This window comes from Melozone crissalis, unplaced genomic scaffold, assembly GCF_028551555.1.
Source record: "Melozone crissalis strain CALT ecotype California unplaced genomic scaffold, PUWL_Pcris_2 ptg000014l_1, whole genome shotgun sequence".
NCBI classification, from domain to species: domain Eukaryota; kingdom Metazoa; phylum Chordata; class Aves; order Passeriformes; family Passerellidae; genus Melozone; species Melozone crissalis.
Genome location: NW_026535792.1, coordinates 6,625,370 through 6,649,202, shown reverse-complemented (window position 1 = coordinate 6,649,202; position 23,833 = coordinate 6,625,370). Strand labels below are relative to the sequence as shown.

Sequence of the window (23,833 nt, the reverse complement as noted above, 5' to 3'; positions counted from 1 at the left end):
CTGCAGTGCTTAATCCATCAGTGAAACATGAGGGTGTTCCTTTGCCCAGCCTGGACATTTAACACATACTGAAGCTTTGTTGAAAGACAGGCATTTCAAATCTGCTATGAATGTCAGGAATTAACTGAAGGATGAACATCCTTTTGTGCTGCCTTGTTGGTTTTCTTTGTATTTTTAATAGCAAAATGCAGACAGGAGGATTATCTGCGAAGTGCATTTTAGGAGAGATGGGAAACAAAGGGGAACTGAGCATCTTTTCATATTTTTGGTTTTTTTTCATTATCTTTTCTGTGAACAAACTTTTACACTCATCCCTTTCACAAACAGAAAACACATAACAGTGGGAAAATATCACATTTTACAAAAAGTTGATTTTTTTTTCTGTAGGCTTTTTGGGTCCTCTATCTAAACTTGACTTAGCTATCTTCGTAATCCAAGTCTGGACTATTTTTGCTGTGGGCAGGGGCAGCAAATCATTGCTGCGGCAGGAAGCATCTCTCAGAGCTCAGCTGATGGTGCACTGTCACCCCATTCCTCCTCCTGGCTGCACAGCCCAGCTCTGATCCCTGGGCTGGTTCTGGTGGCAATTACACTTTATTTGGTTCTTTTTCTCCTCATTTAGTGAGGGCAAGCTGCTCGCCTACAGAGCAGAGAAGTGCCATGGGTGCCCAGAGGAGGGGAGGGAGCACAGAGGGTGGTGGGAGCAGCACAGACCTTGCCCATCAGCAGGACAAACCTCAGCCAAGGCTTGCGCTCAGTGCTACACCACTTCAAAGGTTTGCAAAAGTCAAGTTGCAATAAGGACTTTTCCCCTTCTACTGGAAAAGCATCTACTGCATGTGAAATAAATGAATAAGCAAACACTCAGAATTCAACTGATTTGAGTGAAAGTCACTTGTTAGCCCTTCCCTTCCTCAGTATTTGTTGTTTCTCACTAAGCAACGAGAGAGTCTCAACATCACAACAGCCACATATGAAAAGAACAAAGAAAAGAACAAAACAACACAGCAAATAATCCAAATTCCTTTCTAAAAGAAGCATAAAAACAAACATGAATCTAATCAGCACCACAGACCCACCCAGCTTTTCTTTTTTAATTACCCTACATGACAGCTATCCTTATGTAGCTGCAGCTGAATGTAAGAACATATGAGAAGAATTACTGCTCCTTTAACTCAGATTTTCTTACACTTACAGTGAATGTATTTTCCCATATCAGAAACAGCCTCCAAAATGGGATGCAGGAGAATTTAACCTCATCTGTTCAGTGTTAGCAGTGATTGCCAGCTTTGCAGTTTATTACCCCCAGAAATCTTTATGCATCAGGCCCTACACTTAAAAATAAATCTCCCCAAATGAGTTTATGAGCTTATGGACTCATTATGTCATAAACATGCAGGTATGCTAAGTCTTTTGTTGCTTTTAAAAATTGATGAGGATTTCTTAACTTATTTAAATACTACCTGGGGACCAGGAATGAAGCCCAAAAAAGGTGACAGTGTTAAACAACAAAAACAACGCTTTCACTGTATGTTACTTAGAAAATCCTGAATGGTTTTCAACATTTACTTTAAAACCTGAAGGTGATAATAATTAATTACTATCCTTTAGTGATACCCACAGCTGCTGTGTGTAAAGGATGCATACATTCCTGATGGGAGGCTGCCGCCTCTCCCTGGACTATCCAAAGGGGTCAGAATTTTCAGGAACCCGTTGTGAGTGGTGAGATTTAATTTAATGCCATCCAGCCCCACATGCAATGGCTCTGTTTCTGTTCACAGCAGAATGTTTGCCATGACACAACAGGCAGCCAGAGAGTGGCACTGCCCTGCACACCTGGGGCAGCAGCCTCTGTGAGCTGTAGGGAGGATATGGCACCCTGACCCTGCTAAAGCAACTGGCTGCTCTGAGAGCATTAAAGCATATTAAAAACACTGGCCAAACCTCCACTGGGCTCAGAATACACAGGGTTTGGCCCCAAGCATCCTGCAGCCCAAATGCTGAACAGTGCACGGCATGGCAGGGAACCTCACACCAATTACTACTTTTTGGTGTGTATCTTCCTTTATTTCATCTCCTTCCCCACTGAAATGGGAGACTGAGCAACTTTTCTTCCCACAGTCATTTGGCACCAGCATGGACACACTCACATGGCTTGTACACCTCTGCCCCTTGTACCTTCTGAAAGAACAGAAGGGAAAACTTCTCCTTCAAATCTTCCTGAACAACCCCAGGGACAGCAGTGATGAGTTAGGTGGAACTTACTGTACATGAGGGACTGAGGGGGAACCAATTCTGTGAAACAGAGAGGACCCATCTCACCATTATGAAGAGCTTTTACAGAATTTTTTAAAACCCTGGTGCCTGTGTTATCCCTTAATACAATCAGAGCAACAATGTTCATGTTTATTCTGTGGTCAGTGACATTTAACACTCCAATAATTCCTTTGTACAGAAAGGGGTGGTGACAGTTCTAATGGAAGACCTGTCCTGAGGTAATTCCATTTACTCTGGAAAGCTCAAGCATACTGTAGGTATTAAGTACTTTAATCCTGAAAGTTAATTTAAGAAAAACCAAACAAACATACATTAGGAGATTGTCTTAACCTCTTCAAACCGAAAAAGAAATAATCAAAAGTGACGCGATAAACTCTTCAGTTTTATCACTCCAGCTTTACAGCTCAGATAAATATGCATGAGTGGGTGCAGAGCAAATCAAAGCAGCTCCTCACTCACCTCCTCTGATTGATTTCTGCCTCGTTGGTGGCATTCTTGCCGGGCCCCCAGCTGTGCCGGCGGAAAGGGGACAGCGGCCGCATGGAGCCGCGCAGGACGGACGAGGGCGTGGGCACGTCCGTGATGCTGTCCAGCTCCTCTTCCTTCTCTCCTCCCTCTGAGCACACCATGTTGGTGCAGCTGCCATCCAGGCTGTGCCTGTCCTTGGGCTGGGCGAAGCTCCCCACGGGTGGGAAGGGGAGGGACGTGTCGCTGCCCAGGGATGAGTTCCTCTCCAGGGACACGGTGTCGTCTGCAGAGGAGCTGGAGCTGGTGACATCGCAGGCAGACTGCTCCTCTTCAGGCTGCTGGGGTGAGAAAAATTCAAAGTAATTTAAAGTAGAATCATGGACTGGTTTGGGCTGGAAGATCTATAAAGATGACCTCTAAAGATCAGCTAGTCCAACACCCCTGCTGTGGGCAGGGACATGGTTCACCAGATCAGGTAGTTCAGAGACACATCCAGCCTGGTCCTGAACACTTCCAATGAAGTGAATACATTTAACATTTTAAGTGAATGCAAATATTTTGTATTTCACACGAGCTGAGAGATTGCTCAGTTGATGGCAAATTAACCATCATAGAACTGAGACTTTTTGCTCTGGTTTCAAAAGAGGTTGAAATGCTCTGCAGAGTGATCTCTTCCACCCTGGCTGCCATTACCCAGCTCAGATCCTCTGCCTGCCTTCCTCTCCCCAATTCGATATTTCATCCTGCACAGCAAATCCTGTTCCTCTCCCCATTTCTGGCTAAACCTGCTATCAATCAAGGTGCCATAAAACTGCCAAAGGTTTACTGAGAGCAAGTAATGGGGAAGGGGGTTATCACAACTCCTGATGACAAATTCCAGCCTCTCCTGTGGGACTGGGATGGGCTTGTAGAGCTCAAGGGCAGCACACTGTTCCACTGCACCATGCAACACAAAAAGGAGAATTACTCAGCAGAAGAAAACAAACAGAAAAAAATATAAGCATAATTCCCCATCCCCAATTACTTTCCATTAAGCAGAAAGTTAATACCAGGGTTTGCAGCATTTTTCAAATCCAACTGTCACTGAAAAATATTGTTCTACAGGAACTGCTGCCCTGTATTAGAGATTTTGAGTCATGCTGTAATTTTGGGGTTTAGTTTGCTCCAAGAGCAGTATGCAGAAGCCAAACTGGCTCTCTCTGGCCAGAGGCCACATGCTGACCAATCAGCCCCAGAAGGTATCTCGTTCCCTGTGGCCACTGTAAAAAACACAAGCATCTCTCTGACATCACCTCCAGTCTGAAATGGTGTTTGCCCTGAGGGACTGACATGGGAAGTTTCAATTTATCCTGCTGCAGAGCCCTGTATCATTTAAAACAATAACAGGCAGAGTGCTCTGTCAGGCCATACACCACAGGGCAGTCAGCAAAGCCCTGGTGGTTAATTGTGCTCACACAGTGGGCTCAGGGGGCTGGGCAGGAGCTGAGTGCCCCAGGGGCTGCAGGCTGTCAGCAAGCATTTGGCAGAAGAAAACTGGATGCAAAATCTGTTCTTGGAAGGGAAAGATGGGCATCAGACCACATGGAGGGAAGGATGAGCAGGAGTGGTGTTAAACAGTCCAGAGACTTTTGTTTTTCTGTGCTTTATTTGGGGGCACACACTAAAAGCTATCAGCTTTTTATTTGACTGAACAAAAAGAAACTGAGATATTCAAAATATCTTCTAATTGAATATTTCACTATTCAGAGAGAAGCCCTGTTTCAAGCTTAGCTATTTTTTATTCTTGGTTCAGTTTAACAGGTACACAAGAATGTTCGTGAGATGGTTTAACTAAATGCTGTCACACTGCTTCCCCTCCCACATCCATCAAAGGGAAACAGAGGAAAAAAGGAAAACAAAACAGCATCCACAGCACAACACCAAAATACAAGAACCTTTTAAACACAAAACATTAAAAAACACACTAAAAATACATTCCTCCAAAAACATTCACTTCACCTTAAGCTATGTCAAATACTAACAGTGAATTTCAGAAGACTGTGTTCTGTAAACTAGTGAACTATGGATTTGATACATTTGAATAGGAAGCTGAGGCTTAAAGAAAAGAGAGCTGAAATGGAAGCCCTGAGAAGTTTCTGATGATGTTCAGCAGTATTCAAGACAATCTGATATTTGTGTGAGTCACGATGAGAGCTTACTGAATTGCTTAAACACAGACAAATCAAGCAGTCATTATGTGGATAACACTCCTACAGTGGAGGAAACAGTCTGCCACTTTTCTAAGATAGAAAAATACTGTCAGACATTAGATCAGACTGGATGGTGCTTTGGAGCAACCTGGTCTGGTGGAAGGTGTTGTGGGGTTTGGAACAAGAGGAGCTTTAAGGTCCCTTCTGTGATTCTGGGATTGGGGCAGCAGAGCAGGAGAGGACAGGACTGACTTCACCCCAGCAGCTGTGTGAAGCATGGGAGAGTTTGGAAACTTTCAATCTGGATGCGAATCTAAAAACAATAGTGCAGAACACCAAATTAACTAGAGAGGAATTAGAGTAAAAAGAGGAATTTTTATTTCCCAGATGAGAATACTGCCGCACAACAAAACCCACTTCCCTAACAAGGAAGATTTAGGGCTTTTATCGGAAAATGCAGCTCAAGGAGATGTCTGGAAAAGGGGAAATACATTTGATCAATTTTAACTTTCCATTTTAACTTTTACCTTGAGCATTCGACTGACGACAGAACACAATGCACAATTCCCTTGAACTCATGGCCCATGCTTATTCTTCTAAAAATATTCTGCCGTCATTTCAATGATTTTTTTTTTTTAAACAAAGGAAAACAGTTAATGTGAAAGACGACTCTGTCTGAAAAATGCCAAGTGTGGCTGACACATCTAAAACATCTATATTGTAGTCACCACTGCAAAAAAATTGGCTATCTGGCCAGTAAATATGCATTGTTCTTTAATCCTATTTGAGTAAGAAAATACCATGTTTGCAGAACAGAACGTGTTCTTTTCTTACAGAAAAAAAGAAACATTACAGAAATACTAACTTTCTTCAAGTTAGGCATGCTGGATTGCACCTCAATGAATTTAGGACTTAACTGTGGCCAAAAAGAGCCTTTACAGACATTTGCTAATAGGCATTTTCTTTGCCCTCAGTATTTGCTGAGAAGCTTCTAAGAAAAAATAAGATAAGGTGTAAAAGTGAGTATTCTAGAAAAGACACATGTACTTCTCCATGCATAACAGAAATCACTGGGATGGTGGGGGTAAAAGATAACTTTTTCAACTAAATTCCTCCACTGTAGGAGGTCTTGATAAGGGGAATTCAAATGTTCTTTCTATAATTTCCATGATCACAACATGCAAAGTGCTGAGACACAAACTTTCTCTGTCCCCTGAGCTTCAAAGACATTAAAGGTGTTAGGGTATTTTAAAAAATAAGATGAAAAAATTGAACCATGTAATCCTGAAGTTTATTTGGAATACCATTCCACTAAAGGAATCAACACCTTTAGTTGGCTTGATATATAATTGAGCAGAGTAATTTTTTAATTTGGATTTGCCTATGGTTTTAGGTTCCCTAAAATTCACCTCAACAGTGGCCTTCTACAAAGTATTTATCATAACTTTTATGATTTGGAGTAGACGTGAAAGCCTCTCCCTTAAAAGTTTTATTCCTTTGGGTTTGTTTCTTTTTTTGCACAGTTGTTGGGGATTTTTTTTTGTTTGCCTTTTTTTTTTTTTAAGAGATACAACAACTCTGCAAAAATAAATGCAAAACTTTTATGTATTTGAGTATTTTCTCAGAGCAAACCAAAACAAAGGCAGAAATTAAACAACATTCAAGACTCTGAGCTGCAACCCCTTCCTTTGACAACGATCTGTGGGTCCCTGACTCCCTTCATCTGAATCATTTCCCAAGAGGCACATTAAAAAGCTTCCCAGTAAAGCTGGAACTTTGGTGGCTGGTTGAAAGTTAAAGATGAGCAAAGCACATGGGCTCCACCCCAGGATGTTGCCAGATGATTGTGAGAAATGACCTTATGCAGCATTAATCATACCAGAAGGAGGATGCTGCAAAGCCTGCCCAGATGGCTGTCTGGGACAGAGAGGGAAAAGCAGGATGATGAGGACATGGGAATGAAGTGCTGACGCAAAAAAAATAAAATAAACATTTTGCTGAAGCCATAGACTTGGAAGCAACTTCTGAATCTCAGTGATAGCCTGTATATTCTGAAAAAAGGGCAGGTTCTAGTGTTAAAGCTCCCTGAAGCTGACAGCTCCTATTCCACAGCTCAGCACATGTCCTCAAGAGAAAAAGAAATGCAACAAGCACAGGAGAAGGGAAGGAGATGGGAGAGGAGCACACACCAAACACCAGGGACAGGGTAAGGCACTTGCAGATTTTGTGACCCCACAGACCCCAATTCTTCATGGTTTTGGGACAGAACCAGGGCTTTCAGTCAATGCATTTCAAGTGGAAGCAGCCCAAAGACCTTGCACAGACAGCAACTTGTTCTCCCTACATTTATTTTAATGCATTAAGCAGTTAGCAAAGAAGGAGTTATTTCTACAATTAAAAAAAAACAAACAAAAACCAACTCTAGTAGACAAAAGTTCAACTCTTGCTCCACAGAAAGGGGAAACAAGAACAGAACTAGTAATAACAATAATCACCATGACACTGAAAGGTTTGAGATCCTCTTTATGTTCATAAACATACTCTGTCTCTTCCCAATTTGATACAGAAACTATTTCATAGGTTTATAAATAATCAAATACAGCCATGACAAGCATGTTACACTATTTTTTCAGACAAGAGATTATAGCTGCCATTTATTTTGGTGGGTATTAAAAATATCTATAATTTGCATTTCTGCCATGTGTATTCAGTACTGTAAAACCAGAAAAGATTTAATTAAGGAACAAGCTTGCCATACTAAATTAGTTCTTCTGGTCTTTTAGAAGTAAGTTTAACTGTAGAAAAAATACTCAGATAAATCCTGAGAAAAGAAGACAAGGAATCAAATTGGTCAGGAAAATGAAGACAAAGCAACTGAGGTTGAGATTAGCTTTGAATAACTTCCTAAACTCAACTCAGGGACCTTCTGAAGCCATTTGAAGACAAAGTCTGCAACCTACTGCATGATGAGAACAATGCAAAGGCTGCCAAATTAAGGAATTCCCTTTCTACAAAGAAAAGAACTCCTGCCTTTGCCCTCTCTCCACTGGCAATTGAAGACCTGCTTTCCCCACCACCTTCTCCCTTCCCTATGGCATCCCTGCTACACTGCACTACCTACTCTGGTTATATTTTAGTCTTTCTTTCCCGTATTTGAAGAAGGAAACTTTCCACATAAGAAAGGGGGAAAGCTAGAATTCTGTACAATACAAACTTTGCTGTGTTCCCACTGCACTCTTCTCCCTCACTTTCCCATACTCACACTCTCCCAGGCTCAAATGGCAGCTGCCTGTCACAGCCTGTGACACTCTACACAGGGGAACTGAAGACAGCCTGCTCTGCCAAACAGCCTTGTCCCCTGACAGCCCAGGGCCCCGGATCCTTCTGACAGCCGGATGGGAAAGGGCGAGGCTGGTGAGCTCTGTGCCCTACCACGTGCATGGAGGATGACTTTACTGTTCATTTATAGCTCATGAGATCACTCAGCCTGGGCTGTGGTGTTTCCCATCCTGCTGGAAAATATTCACCAGCATCTGACTTGATTTCAGCAAACAGAACTCTGTTTCAATCAATACATTTCTCAGAAAGCCAGTGTGAAAGCTGCTCTGAGAGTTATGTTTTTCAGAGCAGGAGCTGTGCCTGCCCAAACCTGTGAGCTGCAGCTGGAGCAAAGAATGGGACTTCATGGAGACCACAGTGATGGCTGCTCTAAAGAAGGGTCACATCCCTTTTGATTCTACATCACTTTATTCTTTCTGGTTGCTTTTTCATCATCTGCTTATGCCAAGAAGAGTACAAATTACCAGCAAGAGCAAAAACCTAACGACCCCCTGAACAAATTCAGGCTGCTCTGACGTAGATGTAAAAAAATGATGCCAAAGGGAGGCACATCCTCTGCTCAGCTCTGCCTCTCAGGTCTCTCCCACTCCTCCCTCAGCAACACAAAGGGTACAGGGATGACTAAGGTTAGCAATGACTTCTGTTGTTGATTTTAAGCAAACTTGAAAACACTTTCATTCCACTTGCACGTAAACAGGCATTAGAGGTACGTTGCCTAGGCAACAAAACTATTCCCTGGAATTGGCCTGAAGTATTTAGAATGAGTGTTTCCTTCCTATGACACTGAATTTACAGAAAAACACTGGTTCCTCTGAGAATTACAGCATATAAATCTGAAGGTATCAGCACAGAGGTCACAGTTTACTGGAGAAAAGCATTTTGTTACATGAGTTAAAGATGGATTTCATATCGTCTGTGCAATCCCTAATGACCTTGCAAGAAAATCCACCTTTTCAACTCTTTCTCTGGTGCCTGATTTACTTTTGGACAGACAAAATTACTTCCATTTTTTTAACCACTGGGGGCTGCAGAGCTTTTGGAATTCTGCTGCAGGTAAATACATCCCTCATGCTGCTGCACCCAAGGAGGAGACCGGATCCTTCCCATCTATTCAGTTCCAGGATAATCGCTTCCAGCTTTCCAACTCACCAGAGAAACCAAAATGATCTGTGTGTGCTGCATGGGTTTATCAGGGGCTTTTTTAACCATATCCCAACCAGGCTTTCTTACCTTCCCAAAGACAAGGTCTTCCATCCCATCACCAGGCAAGGGGAAGAGGTCAGACTCACTCCCAGACTCTCTTTTAAGAGCACCCTGTGACGAGGCACAGACGCTGCTCAGCCCATCCTCCAAGAAGTTCTCACATTCTGCAGGAGCAAAGCACAAAGAGTCACAACCTGAGGCTTTCTGCAGCATCCACACATTTATTTTGGTGGTCATTAAAAGTATCTATAACTAGCATTTCTACCCCTGGATTCAGTACTGGTAAAACCATCAGACTACATTCTCTCAGGGAATTCCAGGATTTAAAACACACAGCTTTACAAATAAAGCTTTATACATCTGCTCACCTCTCAAAACTGCCTGTGAATTCTCAAATGATTTATTCCAGAGTTTAAAACTCCTTTTTAAGTGCATCATTGAAGTACATGGTGCAAACTGAAATTCTGCATGAAACAGCTGAAAACACTTGTAGCTTGAGGTGCTGATAAATATGTTACGTATGAGGTATCCCATAACAGTGCATGTGGGATGTTTCCTAGAGATTTCAACAAATGCAACATTAGATTCATATTGAATAAATATAAAAATATAACTTGTCAATATTTACTTTCTTTCTCAAAGAATCAATACCCTCTAAATGCCAAAGTGCTTTTAGTGCATATTTGGACAATTATTTCATTTCTTCTTCTACACTCCTTACGTCAAAAGCACTAGTGTCAATTCCATGACAAGCTTTACTTTTTCAAGATTCAAAAATTAAGTGATTTTTTAAAAAACCTCTCAGCTTTTGTAACTCCTGACATTGAAATATAAGCATGTTGCATCTCTGTTCTTCTCAAGTGCTTCCAGCTGTTTGCACTGGGTTAATCAGAAGTACAGAACTAGACTGCAGCCCCTGCAAAAGCCCTCTTTCCAAAACCTTTAACAGACAAGTATTTGCCTAAGAAACGCCTGTATATATTTTACTTGTTCATCCTTCAGGCAAAAGCATAAATCACAATTTTGCCAAAAATTAAACACTCAAATTTCCCAGCTCAAAATATTTTCTAATTTTTAGTTTGTTCATTTTTTTTTTTTTAAAGAAAGGTGCTATTTTGCACCTCCTCTAACTAAACAGATCCAAAACCGTGCTCAGCTGTCTGGAGAGGAGCCAGGGCAATAAAATATTAGTTCAGTCTTAAATTATACCTCACTAACTCCATCCTTGGTGACATCAAGCTTAAACATCACTGAAAGCACGACAGGTTTGGTAGCTTAAGGTCACTTCTTTGCCTTCCCCATCCTTAATCTGTGCCTGACAGCAGCTATGGAACACCCTGGCCACATCCCAAGTGATGGCAGTGACTCCACTTCTGGAGAAAACAGAATTATTTTGATAGTGGTGGGGCTGACCCCATTTAGGACAGGGGGAGTTGAAGCCAGTCATAAACCCCATTACCCCACAGAGGAATTTCCACACTGTGGAGAGTTGGAAAAGCACTTATTGGATGCTGCAGCTGCTCCTGTTCCCCTTTCAGTAAACCTGGAAAATCTGAACTGCTTTTCCATCACCGAGGGGGAGAAGGGAGGGGAGGGAAGAAGGGGGGAATGAAGGGAAAGAAGAGACGGAGCGGCTGTGGGGACGTGGGCCAGGTGCTGTTCATCCAGCTGGCAGCCAGCACTGCATGTCCACAGCCCAGACTGAAAAACAAAGGGGCTCCAGCCACGTTCCACTGGAAAATCAGTGGGGACAGCTCAGATGTGCATGGATACCTCAGCCTGAGGATAAAGCATGAGAGGCAGCAAAGCTCCTTAGGAGGAGGAGATGAAGCAGAGAGGAAGAAGGATGAGGAGCAGGGTGATGGGGACCCCTCCACACTCCTCAGCTCATTTGTGCTGAGAAACTCATTCCCAAGCCCTCTCTTTCCTTTACTTTTGGTTGGAGGTGTGCATATTTTCTCCGTTTTCTCCCTCCCCTTTTCTCAGTTTGCTGGGTTTGTTTTCAATTGCACAGATGCTGCACAAAGCCAGGCTCTGTGTCTCACACCCCTGGCAACACTTCTGTGCATAATATAAAGGCAAAAAAAAAAAAAAATACAGAGAAAAAAGCTCTAGGAAGAACATTTCCAAGCAATATCTTCTGTACATTTTCCAAACTCTTCTGTCTTCCAAGCCAGGGCTGAGCCCTTCAATTCCATGCTGATAATTATGCATTTGCTACACTCCTCTGCACGCCTAATTTCAAAAACATAGACAGAAAATGAAAAGCTCCAATTTCTGGAGTTACCTTCTAAGATCTGAGGTCTCTGTCCTTTCAAGTCATTTCAGCAGATTAAAAAGGTCTAATTCCTTATCAAGTATTGTATTTTTAAGTTAGCCATACTGACAGTTTATGGTTTTATTGCTGTTAAGCATTGCCAGATTTTTCTTGCCCTCTCTACACTGCCCAGCACCACAGAGCAGCAGGAGGATGCCTGTGCAGTAACAATGTTATTTCTAGAAAGGGCAGAACCTGCATAACCTGAGATCCTTCTGCTGCTCAGTCCATCTGGAGAGCACATTTACTTAAAAAACTATCTCTTCATGTCTGTGTTACAGGCATGTATTACTATAACTATTAATATAAATTTGTATATACAGCTATCTAATTACATAGTTAATATTATGTTTCTATAGTGTAATAGTGCATTAGATAATTAATAGGTGTGCAACTGATAGTGATCCATAGGAATACATGATTATATATTTGGCAAGTCAAATGAGTCCATGTACTTTAGCAGACAAACGGTTTGCAGTAACTATTGCCTGAAGCATAAAAATACTGTACCAAGAGGCAAAGGATTCACAGATATAATTGGTAAAGAGACATAGCACTACCACAGGTTCTCTTGTAAAAACACGCCCGAAACAGCTATTGCTGTTAATGATTTTTCTAAAAAAGATCGCTATTTCTGTATTTTTGCTTTTAATAAAAATGTACTTATTTAACTTTGAGTGAGCTAGAACTTCTATTTAGGATAAACCCCTCAGGTCACTAACCCACAACTATCCCTTCTTAGCCTACAGTCTGACAGACTGAGTTTAAATTTCAGACTGACATTCAGTCATTTTCTTTCAAGTCTCAGATAAATTGAAGGAGATTTGGGTGAGACCACTGCTCATAAGGACAGCAGGGCAAGAAGCCTCCTCTCCCTGAGCAGCCTAAGCAAAGTCCCTATTCAGGGCCCTGATCAATTACTCTATTTGTTTCTAACACGCATAATCCAGTGAAAGGAAATGCTCTTTTTCTTATCTTGGACACCAACCCTTCTTTGAAGCTTGCCCAGACTAGATTTTGTGTCCCAGTGGAAGAGCCAGAAAGCACCAGCCAGCACGCAGGGCTGGGATGGGAGCTTGGCACAGCTGGTGGGCAGGGTGTGGGAACCACGGCTCTGAACAGCCTTCCTGCTTCCTGAGCCTGGAATCATGGCAACTTTCAGAGCAGGAGGGGGGAAAAAAAAGTAAAAATCTCAAGCCACTCATTTGGGTTTAACTATGGTTTTAGGAGTTCAAATTTCTGGCTTTTTTCTTTTACGAAATTATCCTTTCAGCTAGAAACCATGTCTGTGCGCTGCTTGCAGCATCTTTCAAGTTTATTTAGAAAAAGAAAAGGGGAGGAAAAATCAAAATACTGAAGCACTTGAAATGCAGAGTTATTTGAGATGGTGACACACTACACAGCTCCCTGCTAGTCAAGTGCTGCAGCCATGTGCTAACAATGACTCACAGCACAGTCATTACACAGTTTATTTAATTTATGTGTTTTCCCCATCCAGGCCAGGATGTCAAAAACAGGGAGAAAAGGAGGGATAGAAAAGGTGAGGAGGACAGGGAGGAAAGGAGGGATAGAAAAAGTGAGTATGATAGGGAGAAAAGGAGAGATAGAAAAGGTGAGGAAGACAGGGAGGAAAGGAGGATAGAAAAGGTGGAGAGGAGGACAGGGAGGAAAGGAGGATGGAAAAGGTGAGGAGGATGGGGAGAAAAGGGGGATAGAAAAGGTGAGGAGAACAGGGAGAAAATGAGGGATAGAAAAGGTGAGGAGGAGGAGAGGGAGGAAAGGAGGGACAGAAAAGGTGAGGAAGACAGGGAGGAAAGGAGATATAGAAAAGGTGAGGAGGAGGGCTATCATGGCCAGGATGTCAAAAGCAGGGAGGAACAGAGGATAGAAAAAGTGGGGAGGACAGGAAGGAAAGGAGGGATAGAAGAAATGAGGAGGACAGGGAGGAAAGGAGGATAGAAAAGGTGAGGAGGACGGGGAGAAAAGGAGGAATAGAAAAGCTGGGCAGGACAGGGAGGAAAGGAGGGATAGAAAAGGTGGGGAGGAGGACAGGAGGACAGAAAAGGTGGGGAGGAGCGCTGCTGGTGTGGCTCACCTGGAGACTCCCGTGTGCGCTTGCGCTCCAGCAGGGAGGGGTCAGGACATGGCTCCAGCGGACACCAGCTCCCACGGTTTATCTGCAAAACACATCACAGCACATCAGAGAAAGGCCACTCTCACCAGCACCCCTGTTAGTCTCTTCTCCAATATCCCTCTGCATCAACCAGCAGATACGGAGTTATGGCTTAATTTTTTCCCAATAATAAAAATGTCAAAAGTAACATACGATTTTATTTCTGCATCGCTAAACAAACCATTAGAATAGGCCAAAACCCTTTATTTCTCCATGGAAAGTTTGATTGGAAGGTGGCTCCTGCTCAAGGAAGGGGATCAGAGGGAGGATGAGTCAGTGTTTAAACTGCTAATAGAGGACTGGATAACCTTGGCTTCAAGTCTCACCTCCACTTGTAGCGGGACTGCAGGAAAATACTCTTCTGCTTTATGCCTCAGTTCACTACCTACAGAATAGAAATTCCTTGCCACCCATACTGCTGTACAGATAATTAGCTCAGAGACAGCAAAGTGCTCTGGTGATGTGGAATAGAGGGCTTGGGAAGTGCCCAAGTCATGGTGAGAACCAGAAGCACTTTGGGCCAGCATTAACTGAAATGACAATGACAGAAACACCCATTTTAACACTAAGACACATCACATGGTTTATTTCAACATCAGCCCTTATCACCTCACCCCGTCCTTCACCCTTTCCATGACTCCCAGTCTTTCAGCAAGGATGACTGATCTGTTGTCAGCCTCCTCCTCCCTCTGCCTGTGCTTTCATCTTCCTCACTCGGGTTGTGCTGTCCAACATTTTGACTCAGAAGTCTGCTGGACTATCCACAATCCTTGGTTCATCCAACATTCACTTCCCATCACTTTTGTCTAGAGCTGGCAGATTCTGAAGTCCCTTTACTGTCTCTGCCATTTCTTTGAGCCAAATGCCTTTCCTTACTGTCAACTGCATGCAAATCTCACCTGTCCCACACCACAAAAACCCAGAACTTACTTCCCCTCCTGACCTGTCTCAACACACAGGATCTCACATGTTAAGTTGCAGCTAAGAGAAAGGTACTGAAATGGATGACTCAGCCTGATTTTATATGACAAGTATTTCTCCTATCCTCTCTCTGGCTTTCCTTTTATCTCCTGAAATAATTTCCTTTCCTACCTTTCAAATAACAAAGTTTCAATATTTACTTTTAGCCTCTGACCTATGTTCAAATCTCCTCCATGATCCTGTCCTATTTTTGCAGCCCCTTGCTGTACTCCCATCCCCTCAACGTTCTCCTTCCTCCTATGCTATGAAATGCACTGCTTTTGCCTTCTTATTATTTATTTTCTAAAATAAATTAAAACCAAGCCTCTCCTACCCTTGACCTGACGTGCTGCTTTGACTAATGACCCACGTCCTTGTTTCCTCTCTCACTGAGATCATGGAATGTGTTGCTGCAGCCCTTGGCTGGCTCCTCCCCGCCCTGGCTGCATCCCCTGCCCGCCACCCGAGGGGCTCCTGCCAGCACCTCCTGCTCCCCACACCACACAGGCAACCCTGCACTCCCCCAGACCTGGCAGCCACTTGCTACAGCACATTTTTCTTCCTCGGGCTTTGTCCTCCTCCATACTTGTGCGATGACAAAATGGGGTTGGGAGGGCCTGTGACAGGTCAGCTAGTCCCTGCCTGCTGCTGCGCCAAGTTAGGCTCAATTACCATCTCAGAGGTCCTAATCCAACTCTGTGCCCTTAAAATCCTCCAGTGGAGAGGATGCCATGACCTTCCCCAGTCAGCAGCTCCTGCTGACAGAGACAGGGAAGAAACAGAAGGTCTGAGAGGGGAAAAATGAGCAGGAGTTTCCCAGGAGAGGTGAAGGAGATGTTGAGCCCTACTGGAGTCAGGTCTCGGGGTGACCTCAGTGCATGTCCCACCTGGATGTACCTGCCATCTCCGTGGAATTTTGCAGGCTATTTTTCCCAGGGATGATGTACACTTTGCAGCTCTTACTCCCTGACTGCATTATACAGATATTCACCCAAGACCCCATCACACCCCTTTATGTTCACACATCTAAGATCCCAGTGTTCCCTGCACCTCTGCTCCACTGTGTATACATTTTCTCCCTTTTACATACAATGCATCCATATTAAATGAGAGGCAGTGAGGAAAAGAGAAGCAATCTTCAATCTGGAAAAGGATTTGCAAGCAAAACTTCAGAACAATGTGTTTTTTGCTTTCCAAAGTAACACAAGGATGTTGCATTTTAACTGTTGCATGGACAGTGGGTCATGTTCTGAATCTTTCAACAGAAGACACTCCCTGTTCTCAGAGAGGATGTGTGGCATCTAATCTTAGCATCTAAACTTAACCACATAATTTATTATTTTTTAGTCTCAAAAGAGCTGCAAAGTCAATAAATACCACTTGATGACTGTAAAGTCAATAAATACCATGCTGTTATTCTTTTCTCTCCAGACAAAGCAGAATAAATTTGCACCACACTTTCCTATACTTTATTATATCTAGAAGTTGAGGCTGAACACACATAGAAGGACAAATGCAAATGTGCTCAAGTCCACACAAATGAAGGAATGACCCATTTCAGATACAAAATCAAATTCTGTCTCCTTCTGACTGACTTGAACCGCCTTCCTTCCTCCTTAAGAAGAGTCTGACCCTTCTTAATTTTAAACAAATCACCATCAAAATCAAAGGAACTGCTCCTGATTTATACTGGTATCCACTACTGGAAAGAAATAATTAAACATCCCATTCAATAATTAGCAGCAAGAAAGCAAAATAGGAAGAGGTTCAAGTTGTCTGTTGAATAAGCCATATTAGGCTGAATTAACATTATATATTTTCCTTTAATAGAACCAATTGAGTCATTCACTGAAAATGCATTATAGACATTGGCATTTTTTCAAAAAAGATTTGAGCATTTTTCCAATTTCCCAGCCAGTTCTCTCCTCAGCCCTGTGGCTTTGCCAAGTATTGAAAACGTCTGCTTTTCTCTATTAAAAAAAGTAATGAGAGAGTAACACTGAGGTTTAAGGTGCTGCTTCAGATATCCTTGATTATGTACAAAATAAAGCATTAGAAATTAAATATTTATCTCAGTAGCCCTAATTCAGGAAAAATAATAATCACCATCAAAACAAAAACAAAGGAAACCACTACTATATACAAGTATTCTCTAGGCCAAAACGAGCCCAGACAGGCTTTGAGGGAGTTTTACTGCTCGCTCTCAAGGAACTGGGTGGTCCATAGATCCTCAAAACACAAATCCCACTATCCACAGCCCAACACTGAGTACTGGGTTCCCTCCTCAACACCTGAATTCTGCTTGTATTTACTCAGGACTAGTGACCACAGGTACAGACAGTGAGAGCTGGAGAGGAAATTGTCTTTATAAAAGCACCTGAACATCAGGAGCTGGGGAATGTACCAGTATGGAGAAATTTGAAATGAGGCTGTCTTGGGATTTTGCAGACACGTGTGCATTGCATGTGAGAAAATTCCTCCCTTTTCCTCCCAGTTTCTTGTTTTGCTGAGAGAAGCCCAAGGACAGGACCACAGGCTGGTGGCCACAGAAGATGATAAAAGCCCCACACTGATTATAGCTCACTGATTCCAGGCATCCCAAGTCTTTGCAGCAGGAGCAGAGGGTGCAGTGCTGTGTCAGTGGCAGAGGGAATATGAAACAGCCTCTGGGAACAGAGTTTCAATACACAGCCCTTGAAGAAATGCCAGGAGAAAACCAGCTATTTTTCCATGCAGAAGCCTGAATGTGTTTATCTGCAGCTCAGACACAGAATGAATCATGGAAGCCCATCCCCAGGCACCAAAAACTGAATCCTGCAGGATTTTCTGTTTGCCGGTGAAACTCCAGCAGGCTAAATGTTCAAAGATGCCTTTAGGACACCAGCTGGAGCTGTGAGCAGCAGATGGTTCCATTGCTCTTTCTGGGCACACTCAGGTATTTCCCGACTCTTCCTGCAGATCCTGAACTTGAAACTTGATGTGATTTAATGCGTAAGAAAAGGACAGCACTGGGCACTGTGAGACACCCTGGGCTGAGGCCTCCTCTGTCCCACAGGAACTGTGAGTGACACCAGACTCCACTCCCAGGCTCTTCCTTCCTCTCCCCTTGGACAAGGAATTTTCTAATCCATGCAGTGTGGTGCCTGCCCATAAAACCAGGCTCAGGACCTCCTTCTCAAAGACACTCCAACAATATCCAGGGCAGAGGTGGGTGCTGGAGGCTCAGGCATCACAACGGCCAGGGACTACCTGGCTCCTATCTCCAGCATGGAAAAGTCCTTTCTCTCTTCCCCTGGTTTTATTTTAACTCTTCTTGCCTTCCATTTCACAATAAAGAGAACACACTGACCTTCCAGGAAATCTTTTGCTATTGCAAAAGTTTGCACTTGTCAACCTCGCTGGTCGTGATATAAATCAACATCTCCAGAGCACAAGGAACCAGATGACTTTAACTTTCATTTCCTAGCAGATCCCTGGAGATTCATCTTCCCTCCATATTATTTTAACTTTGTCCTAAATGTGCAAGTTTCCATTTTTCTCCTTTTATTTTCCCCAGCTTCCAGACGATGATCTACCTCGTAGCTAAAACCAGATACTACTGCACATAGGAAAATATTTAGGAGAGTAATTGTAGCTTTCTTAGCGTATCATTAAGTAATTGTGCACCACACTGAGTAATATCCATTTTAAATATCCATTGTAGAATAAAAGTAGTAGAAAAAAGCAGTAATTCAAATTCAATTATAATTAATTTGTTTCATAAGCAGAAATTATACAATGATTTTTTTAAAGTTCTATGCATATCGTAATTATTTTCTAGGAATTTCCTGTTCCTGAAAATTTCATATAGGATTAAAGAAATTTGTACTCATAACTGGAGTTCAATGTTTATGCTGAACACCTTTTACTTTACAGTTCCATTTACAATGAAATTATCCAGTTGCCTGCAATTCCTGCACTAGAAACTAAAGGAAGAGTTGATTTATCCCCTTCACAAGAACCACCTTTCAAGATCCTCCAAAACCGTTTGAAAAGGAGCATGAAGGATGGGGCATCTGGGGAAGGAATTTCCACTGTTTTCCTTCAACATCTGTTGCTGCCGACTCAAAACTCACATCAAGAGCAACAATCACTGCTTTGGCAATCATCTTGCCAGACAATATTAAGAGCAGACATATCAATTTGCTTCCAAGTTCCACATCTATTTTTTAATTTAAATTATTATGGCAATCTCCCTGTGTATCTTCTTAGCTTTGTGCGATGATATTAACAGGTAGATGCAGAACCCAAAGACATTCTCAAATGTATGCCAAAAGGGACAACACTTGCATTTCTGCAGTTATTTCTATGGAGGTTTTTTCTTGTAGCACTGTGAATATGCTATACCGAGTCTTTTATCTTTACAGAGCCATGACACCCTATCAGGACATTTTTTCAAGGAGGTCCAAACTGACCTTTTGCATAGTAACAAGCCAGCAGTGCTACAGAAAACTATATTAAAGGATTTCACCAAAAAAGGCTCCTACAAGCACAGGACATGTTACATGACTGAATAAATTGGCTCTTTATGGTGCAAGAGCAACACTAAATTCCTAAAGTGCATTTATCCCCCAGCAATGTCCCAGCAGGGAAAAGGAACGTGTGCCCCAAGTACATTTTCCAGCCCTTGGCATTGCAATGTCTTCCACCAGCAAAACTAAAGTCAACAGACTTCAATTAAGCTTCAAAAATAACAGCATTTTCTTTGCCCAAAAAATTCCCATCTCTTAGCTAATATGGGAGCAAAATTCCCACAAACATGTATGTGTCTAATGTGAAAACATATAATTTCATTTAAGCTGCCCTTTCAGTTGCAATTCTACATGAGACACCAACAGAAAAACTCAAAAATTCTCTACAGCATTCTAAAGACACTTCTGTCCTTCCATCCTCCAACGACCAGAACAGCATGGATAGATATTGGATTAAAGTTTAGTCATTTTAGGGCCACAAAGTTTGAGGAACACCACATACCCATCAACTGGGCATATCCTTCCCCAGAACAACTCCAAAGAAGAAATGAACTTGCTTATGTGATAATAAAGAAGAAAAACTTCAACATAAAATGTAAGGAAGCCTAGTTCCAGCTAATTCAGGGACTTCTCCACAGACTATTTTTAGCTTAGGATGTTGTAAATGGCACTTTGCCTTAGGTAGGCAGGGATCAATCAGAGCATCTTCCCTGGTGCTGAGGTAAAGCTACAAGAGCAGCCAGGAAGCAGAAAAACCAATTAATAATGCTGTCCTTTTAACTTCAAAATACCTTGATTAATTATTAATGCTGGTTTTAATTCCATTAATAATGTTCTGATCTTCAGCTGGAAGCTAAATGGGATTGGTTCATCTGAAAAGCAGAAAAATAAAGCAGAAAAATCAAACCTCACTGCCCCATCTGTGAAAAAATTTACTCCTGATGCCTACCCTTAACAACTTCAGCATTCACATACAAAGGTGAAATGCAGATATAGGCAAAAACCGTTAGAAAACATTCCCAGCTGTGATTATTCAGTCTCCCATTCCCAAAGCAAGCCCAGTTCTTACTTTGTAACTTTGCAAAGCACTGCCTGTTCATCCCCATTGAATGCCTGTCTGACTTCACATGGCTCTATCTGCAAGGTGCCAGCCAGTGTGGTTTTTGTATCCTGTCCCTGTAGTTTTATTTGTGGTAGCAGGCACAACATAGAAATGAGACAGGGCTGCCAAGGCACACATGGGCACACTGAGACTTCCCATTTTGGGCTTGCAGTAACATAGCACAGACTGCTTTACCCTGCACGTAGCTGCTCAGAGCTCAGCAAAATGTTCAGACTAGCAGACATCCCACACACCCCACAACTTCTCCCTCATCTGCTACCATGCAAACCCAGCAGGAACAATGACAGCAAATTTTTATGTCAGTTCTGCATCATCCAGGCTTTTGTGCATTCAGTAAGTTCAGGATCCAAGGTCATCGAGTTTGCATTGCTGCAGCAGCCAGGAAAGGACATAAAATCATGGAATCACAGAATGGTTTGGGTTGGAAGGCACCTTGAAGGTGATGCAAATCCAACATCTTTTCCTGGTTGCTCAAATCACCATCCAGCCTGGTCTTGAACCCCTCCAGGGATGGATCCCACAGCTTCTCTGGACGAGCTGTTCGAGAGCCTCACGTCTCTCACAGCAAGGAATTTCTTCCCAGGATGAAGTCCTACCTCCAGCAGGGACTGGGACACTGTTGGTAACCTGCTGCCTCTTGTTTTTTCGTATGTGGAGAGGAGGAGGAAACTATGCTTAAGTCAAAAATAATTGTGTGCATCAAGCCTCAAAATTGCTGAGGTTCATTTTTTTCATAACTTCACAAGCCGCTGTTTCAGGCTCAATCTAAACATGGAAAAATTGAGTCTCAAGACAGTGGCCTTTCAGATGACAAAATTATGGGTAGGAACCAAAAGTTCTTTTGCAATTCTTTCTAAGAATGGATGCAATCAATGCAAATATAATCTCATCTATAAACATTTAGCATCCAAAATTCTTTCTTCACCACTTGTTCCCATTGTCCTTTTTCAGCAGCTGGTTTTCTTTCCTGTGTCATGACTGAGTCACCATCCCTGGAGGTATTTAAAAGATGCACAGACGTGGCACTGAGGGACATGGTTTAAAGGTGGACTTGACAGTGCTGGGTTAATGGCTGGCCTTGATGATCTTAAAGGTCCTTAAAACCTAAACAATTCTAAGATTACTGAGTTCCCTACCTTAAAATGAAGCAAAGAGCGAACATATTCATCTATTACTCAAGAAATGAAAGTTTGTCTGAGTCAACCAGCAGCCAAATTGAAAGCTTTTTGGTGCTTTGCAGGTATCTTGTTAATATTTCATCAGCTCAAACACTCTTGATGGATCCAATTTGGGTTTGCTTTTTTCTATCGACATGTACTTGCTTTTCAATATTTAAGAAACCCTGTCCTCTGAACTCCCCAAAATACAATGGCTAGATAAGGTACAGTTTTATTTCAGTATTTTAATGAAAACCAAACCCAACAGAAACCCCACCCCCAGCTCCCTCATTAAGGGCCTGATCCAGCTCCCATTAACGTCAAGAGATGATCTGCCACTGACGCACTCAAGCGCTGGCTTGGATCCCTAGGTCATCAAAATTCAATTTCATCTACCAGTTATGTTATAGAAACCAGAGAAAACATGAAGGACGACTGAAAATCGAGCTAGAGTTGATTGTAGCTGTAGCTGTCACCAGCACCCTCCTATTTTAAACATCTGCAGGCTGTACAGCCCATGTTGGGAGCAGCAATGCGTGCACACACGCACACATATATGGACACTGAGTCATTTGCAGGAACAGACAGTATAACCCACAGTTCTGAAACTCAATTAGGAAAATACCAGTTGGAACCAATAAGAGCCACATTTTGTTATAAAATCTAAGCTTTGCTGAACAAAAACTAATTTAAGGAACTGATGACATCAGAAACACTGAAGCTGGATAATTCTAGTGAATTGTATTTTAACCCAGGCATTCAGATACTCTTCATAAAGAAAAAGATTGTGCTTTTTATTGGCAACCAAAATTATCAGAGGTCTCCTCCCAAGAATTATTAAGAATTGTAAACACACTCTTTCTGTGGAAGAAATAGTGTGTGAACAATGCAACAATATTTTTAATGACTCATACTGTGTCTATAGGCTAAGTATCATGGGATTCAATCCTCAACCAGCATTAGCAACTTCAGAGGTCTAAAATACTCTAAAAAATTGAGCTGGGAGAGAAAACAACTTACAGCTATCTGTGCCACTAAAACCACTGGGTACATTGAATTAAAGGAAAACACTTTCATTCATAACAAAGCAAGGTAACAAGAGCTAGGTCTCTTTTAGTGCAGATAAAGTAGAACAAGAATTAATTGAAAATAAATTTGTTATATATTCTTGTATTGACTTGGCAATAAGAGCATGAACCAAAAATCATAAAAAAGGAAGCCATATGATCATGTAGAATCCCATTGCTTCAGCTAAGAAAAGAAACGAGAAAAAGGGAGAGGGAAAGGAAATGATCTTCCAGCAGTTAAGATCTCTGAATTGGGCTGTGTTTTGCAGTCCCTCTGGCTTCTCTCCTATTTCCATCCACTCTGCCAGGAAGCTGCTGAAGCTCCACAAAGCTGTTACAGAGACAGGACATTCCCAGACTGCCATTGTGCCATTTGGTGGAGCACTTGCTAATTTTAGATTAGAGGAGGAACACACTGGGACAATTAGCCAAGAGCCACTCCTGATTCTTGCTCCAACCCATCCTCAGACAAAATCACACCCAAACAACAAGACTGACAGCAACCCTTCTAACACAAACAAAAAACAGAGGCAAAGGAGGATCCGCCATGCCTTTTTTTGGCAGAATGCATCTTTTGGAGAACATGTGCCTTTCAATCTCAAAAAGCAAGCACTGGAAATGGAAAGCCTTTTCCCCCTCACACAAAAAGCCCAGCTGGGATTTCAAACCAGGGACTGTTTAAGGGCAGAGGGCAGGGAAGATGGCCAGGGAGGTCTCCCAAAGAGTGCATGCCACAAGAGATTATTTAGTTGCAGAGATAATGATATGATAATAATATTATATGGTTTGATAAAACTCAAAACCACCACCATGCTGAAGGGCAAGAGCTCTTCCACCTGTCCCTCCCCACTGCATCATCCTGAGAGACATGAGCACAGCAAGGAACAGACTGATCCCCTGGAGAGAGGGAGGGGAACCCATAAATAAATATATACAAACATCATACCTTCAACAACACAACATCTACAGTCCTGTCCACCTTGGAGATGTCACACAGGCTGTATCGCCTCTTGTGGCGTTCGTACATTTTGTCCAAAGAGCTGGGAGCA

The 23,833-nt window shown here is 42.4% G+C and overlaps 1 protein-coding gene across 1 annotated transcript in view; it reads right to left on the bottom strand.

Moving 5' to 3' along the window:
* Window positions 1-23,833, bottom strand: part of AKAP13 (A-kinase anchoring protein 13) — a 159,455-nt gene that overhangs the window by 46,530 nt on the left and 89,092 nt on the right. The window contains exons 9-11 of the mRNA XM_054272927.1: window positions 13,889-13,970; window positions 9,504-9,640; window positions 2,737-3,083 (exon numbers count right to left, since the gene is read on the bottom strand). Coding sequence (XP_054128902.1) covers window positions 2,737-3,083; window positions 9,504-9,640; window positions 13,889-13,970 — 566 coding nt within the window. The remainder of the gene's footprint in view (window positions 1-2,736; window positions 3,084-9,503; window positions 9,641-13,888; window positions 13,971-23,833) is intronic.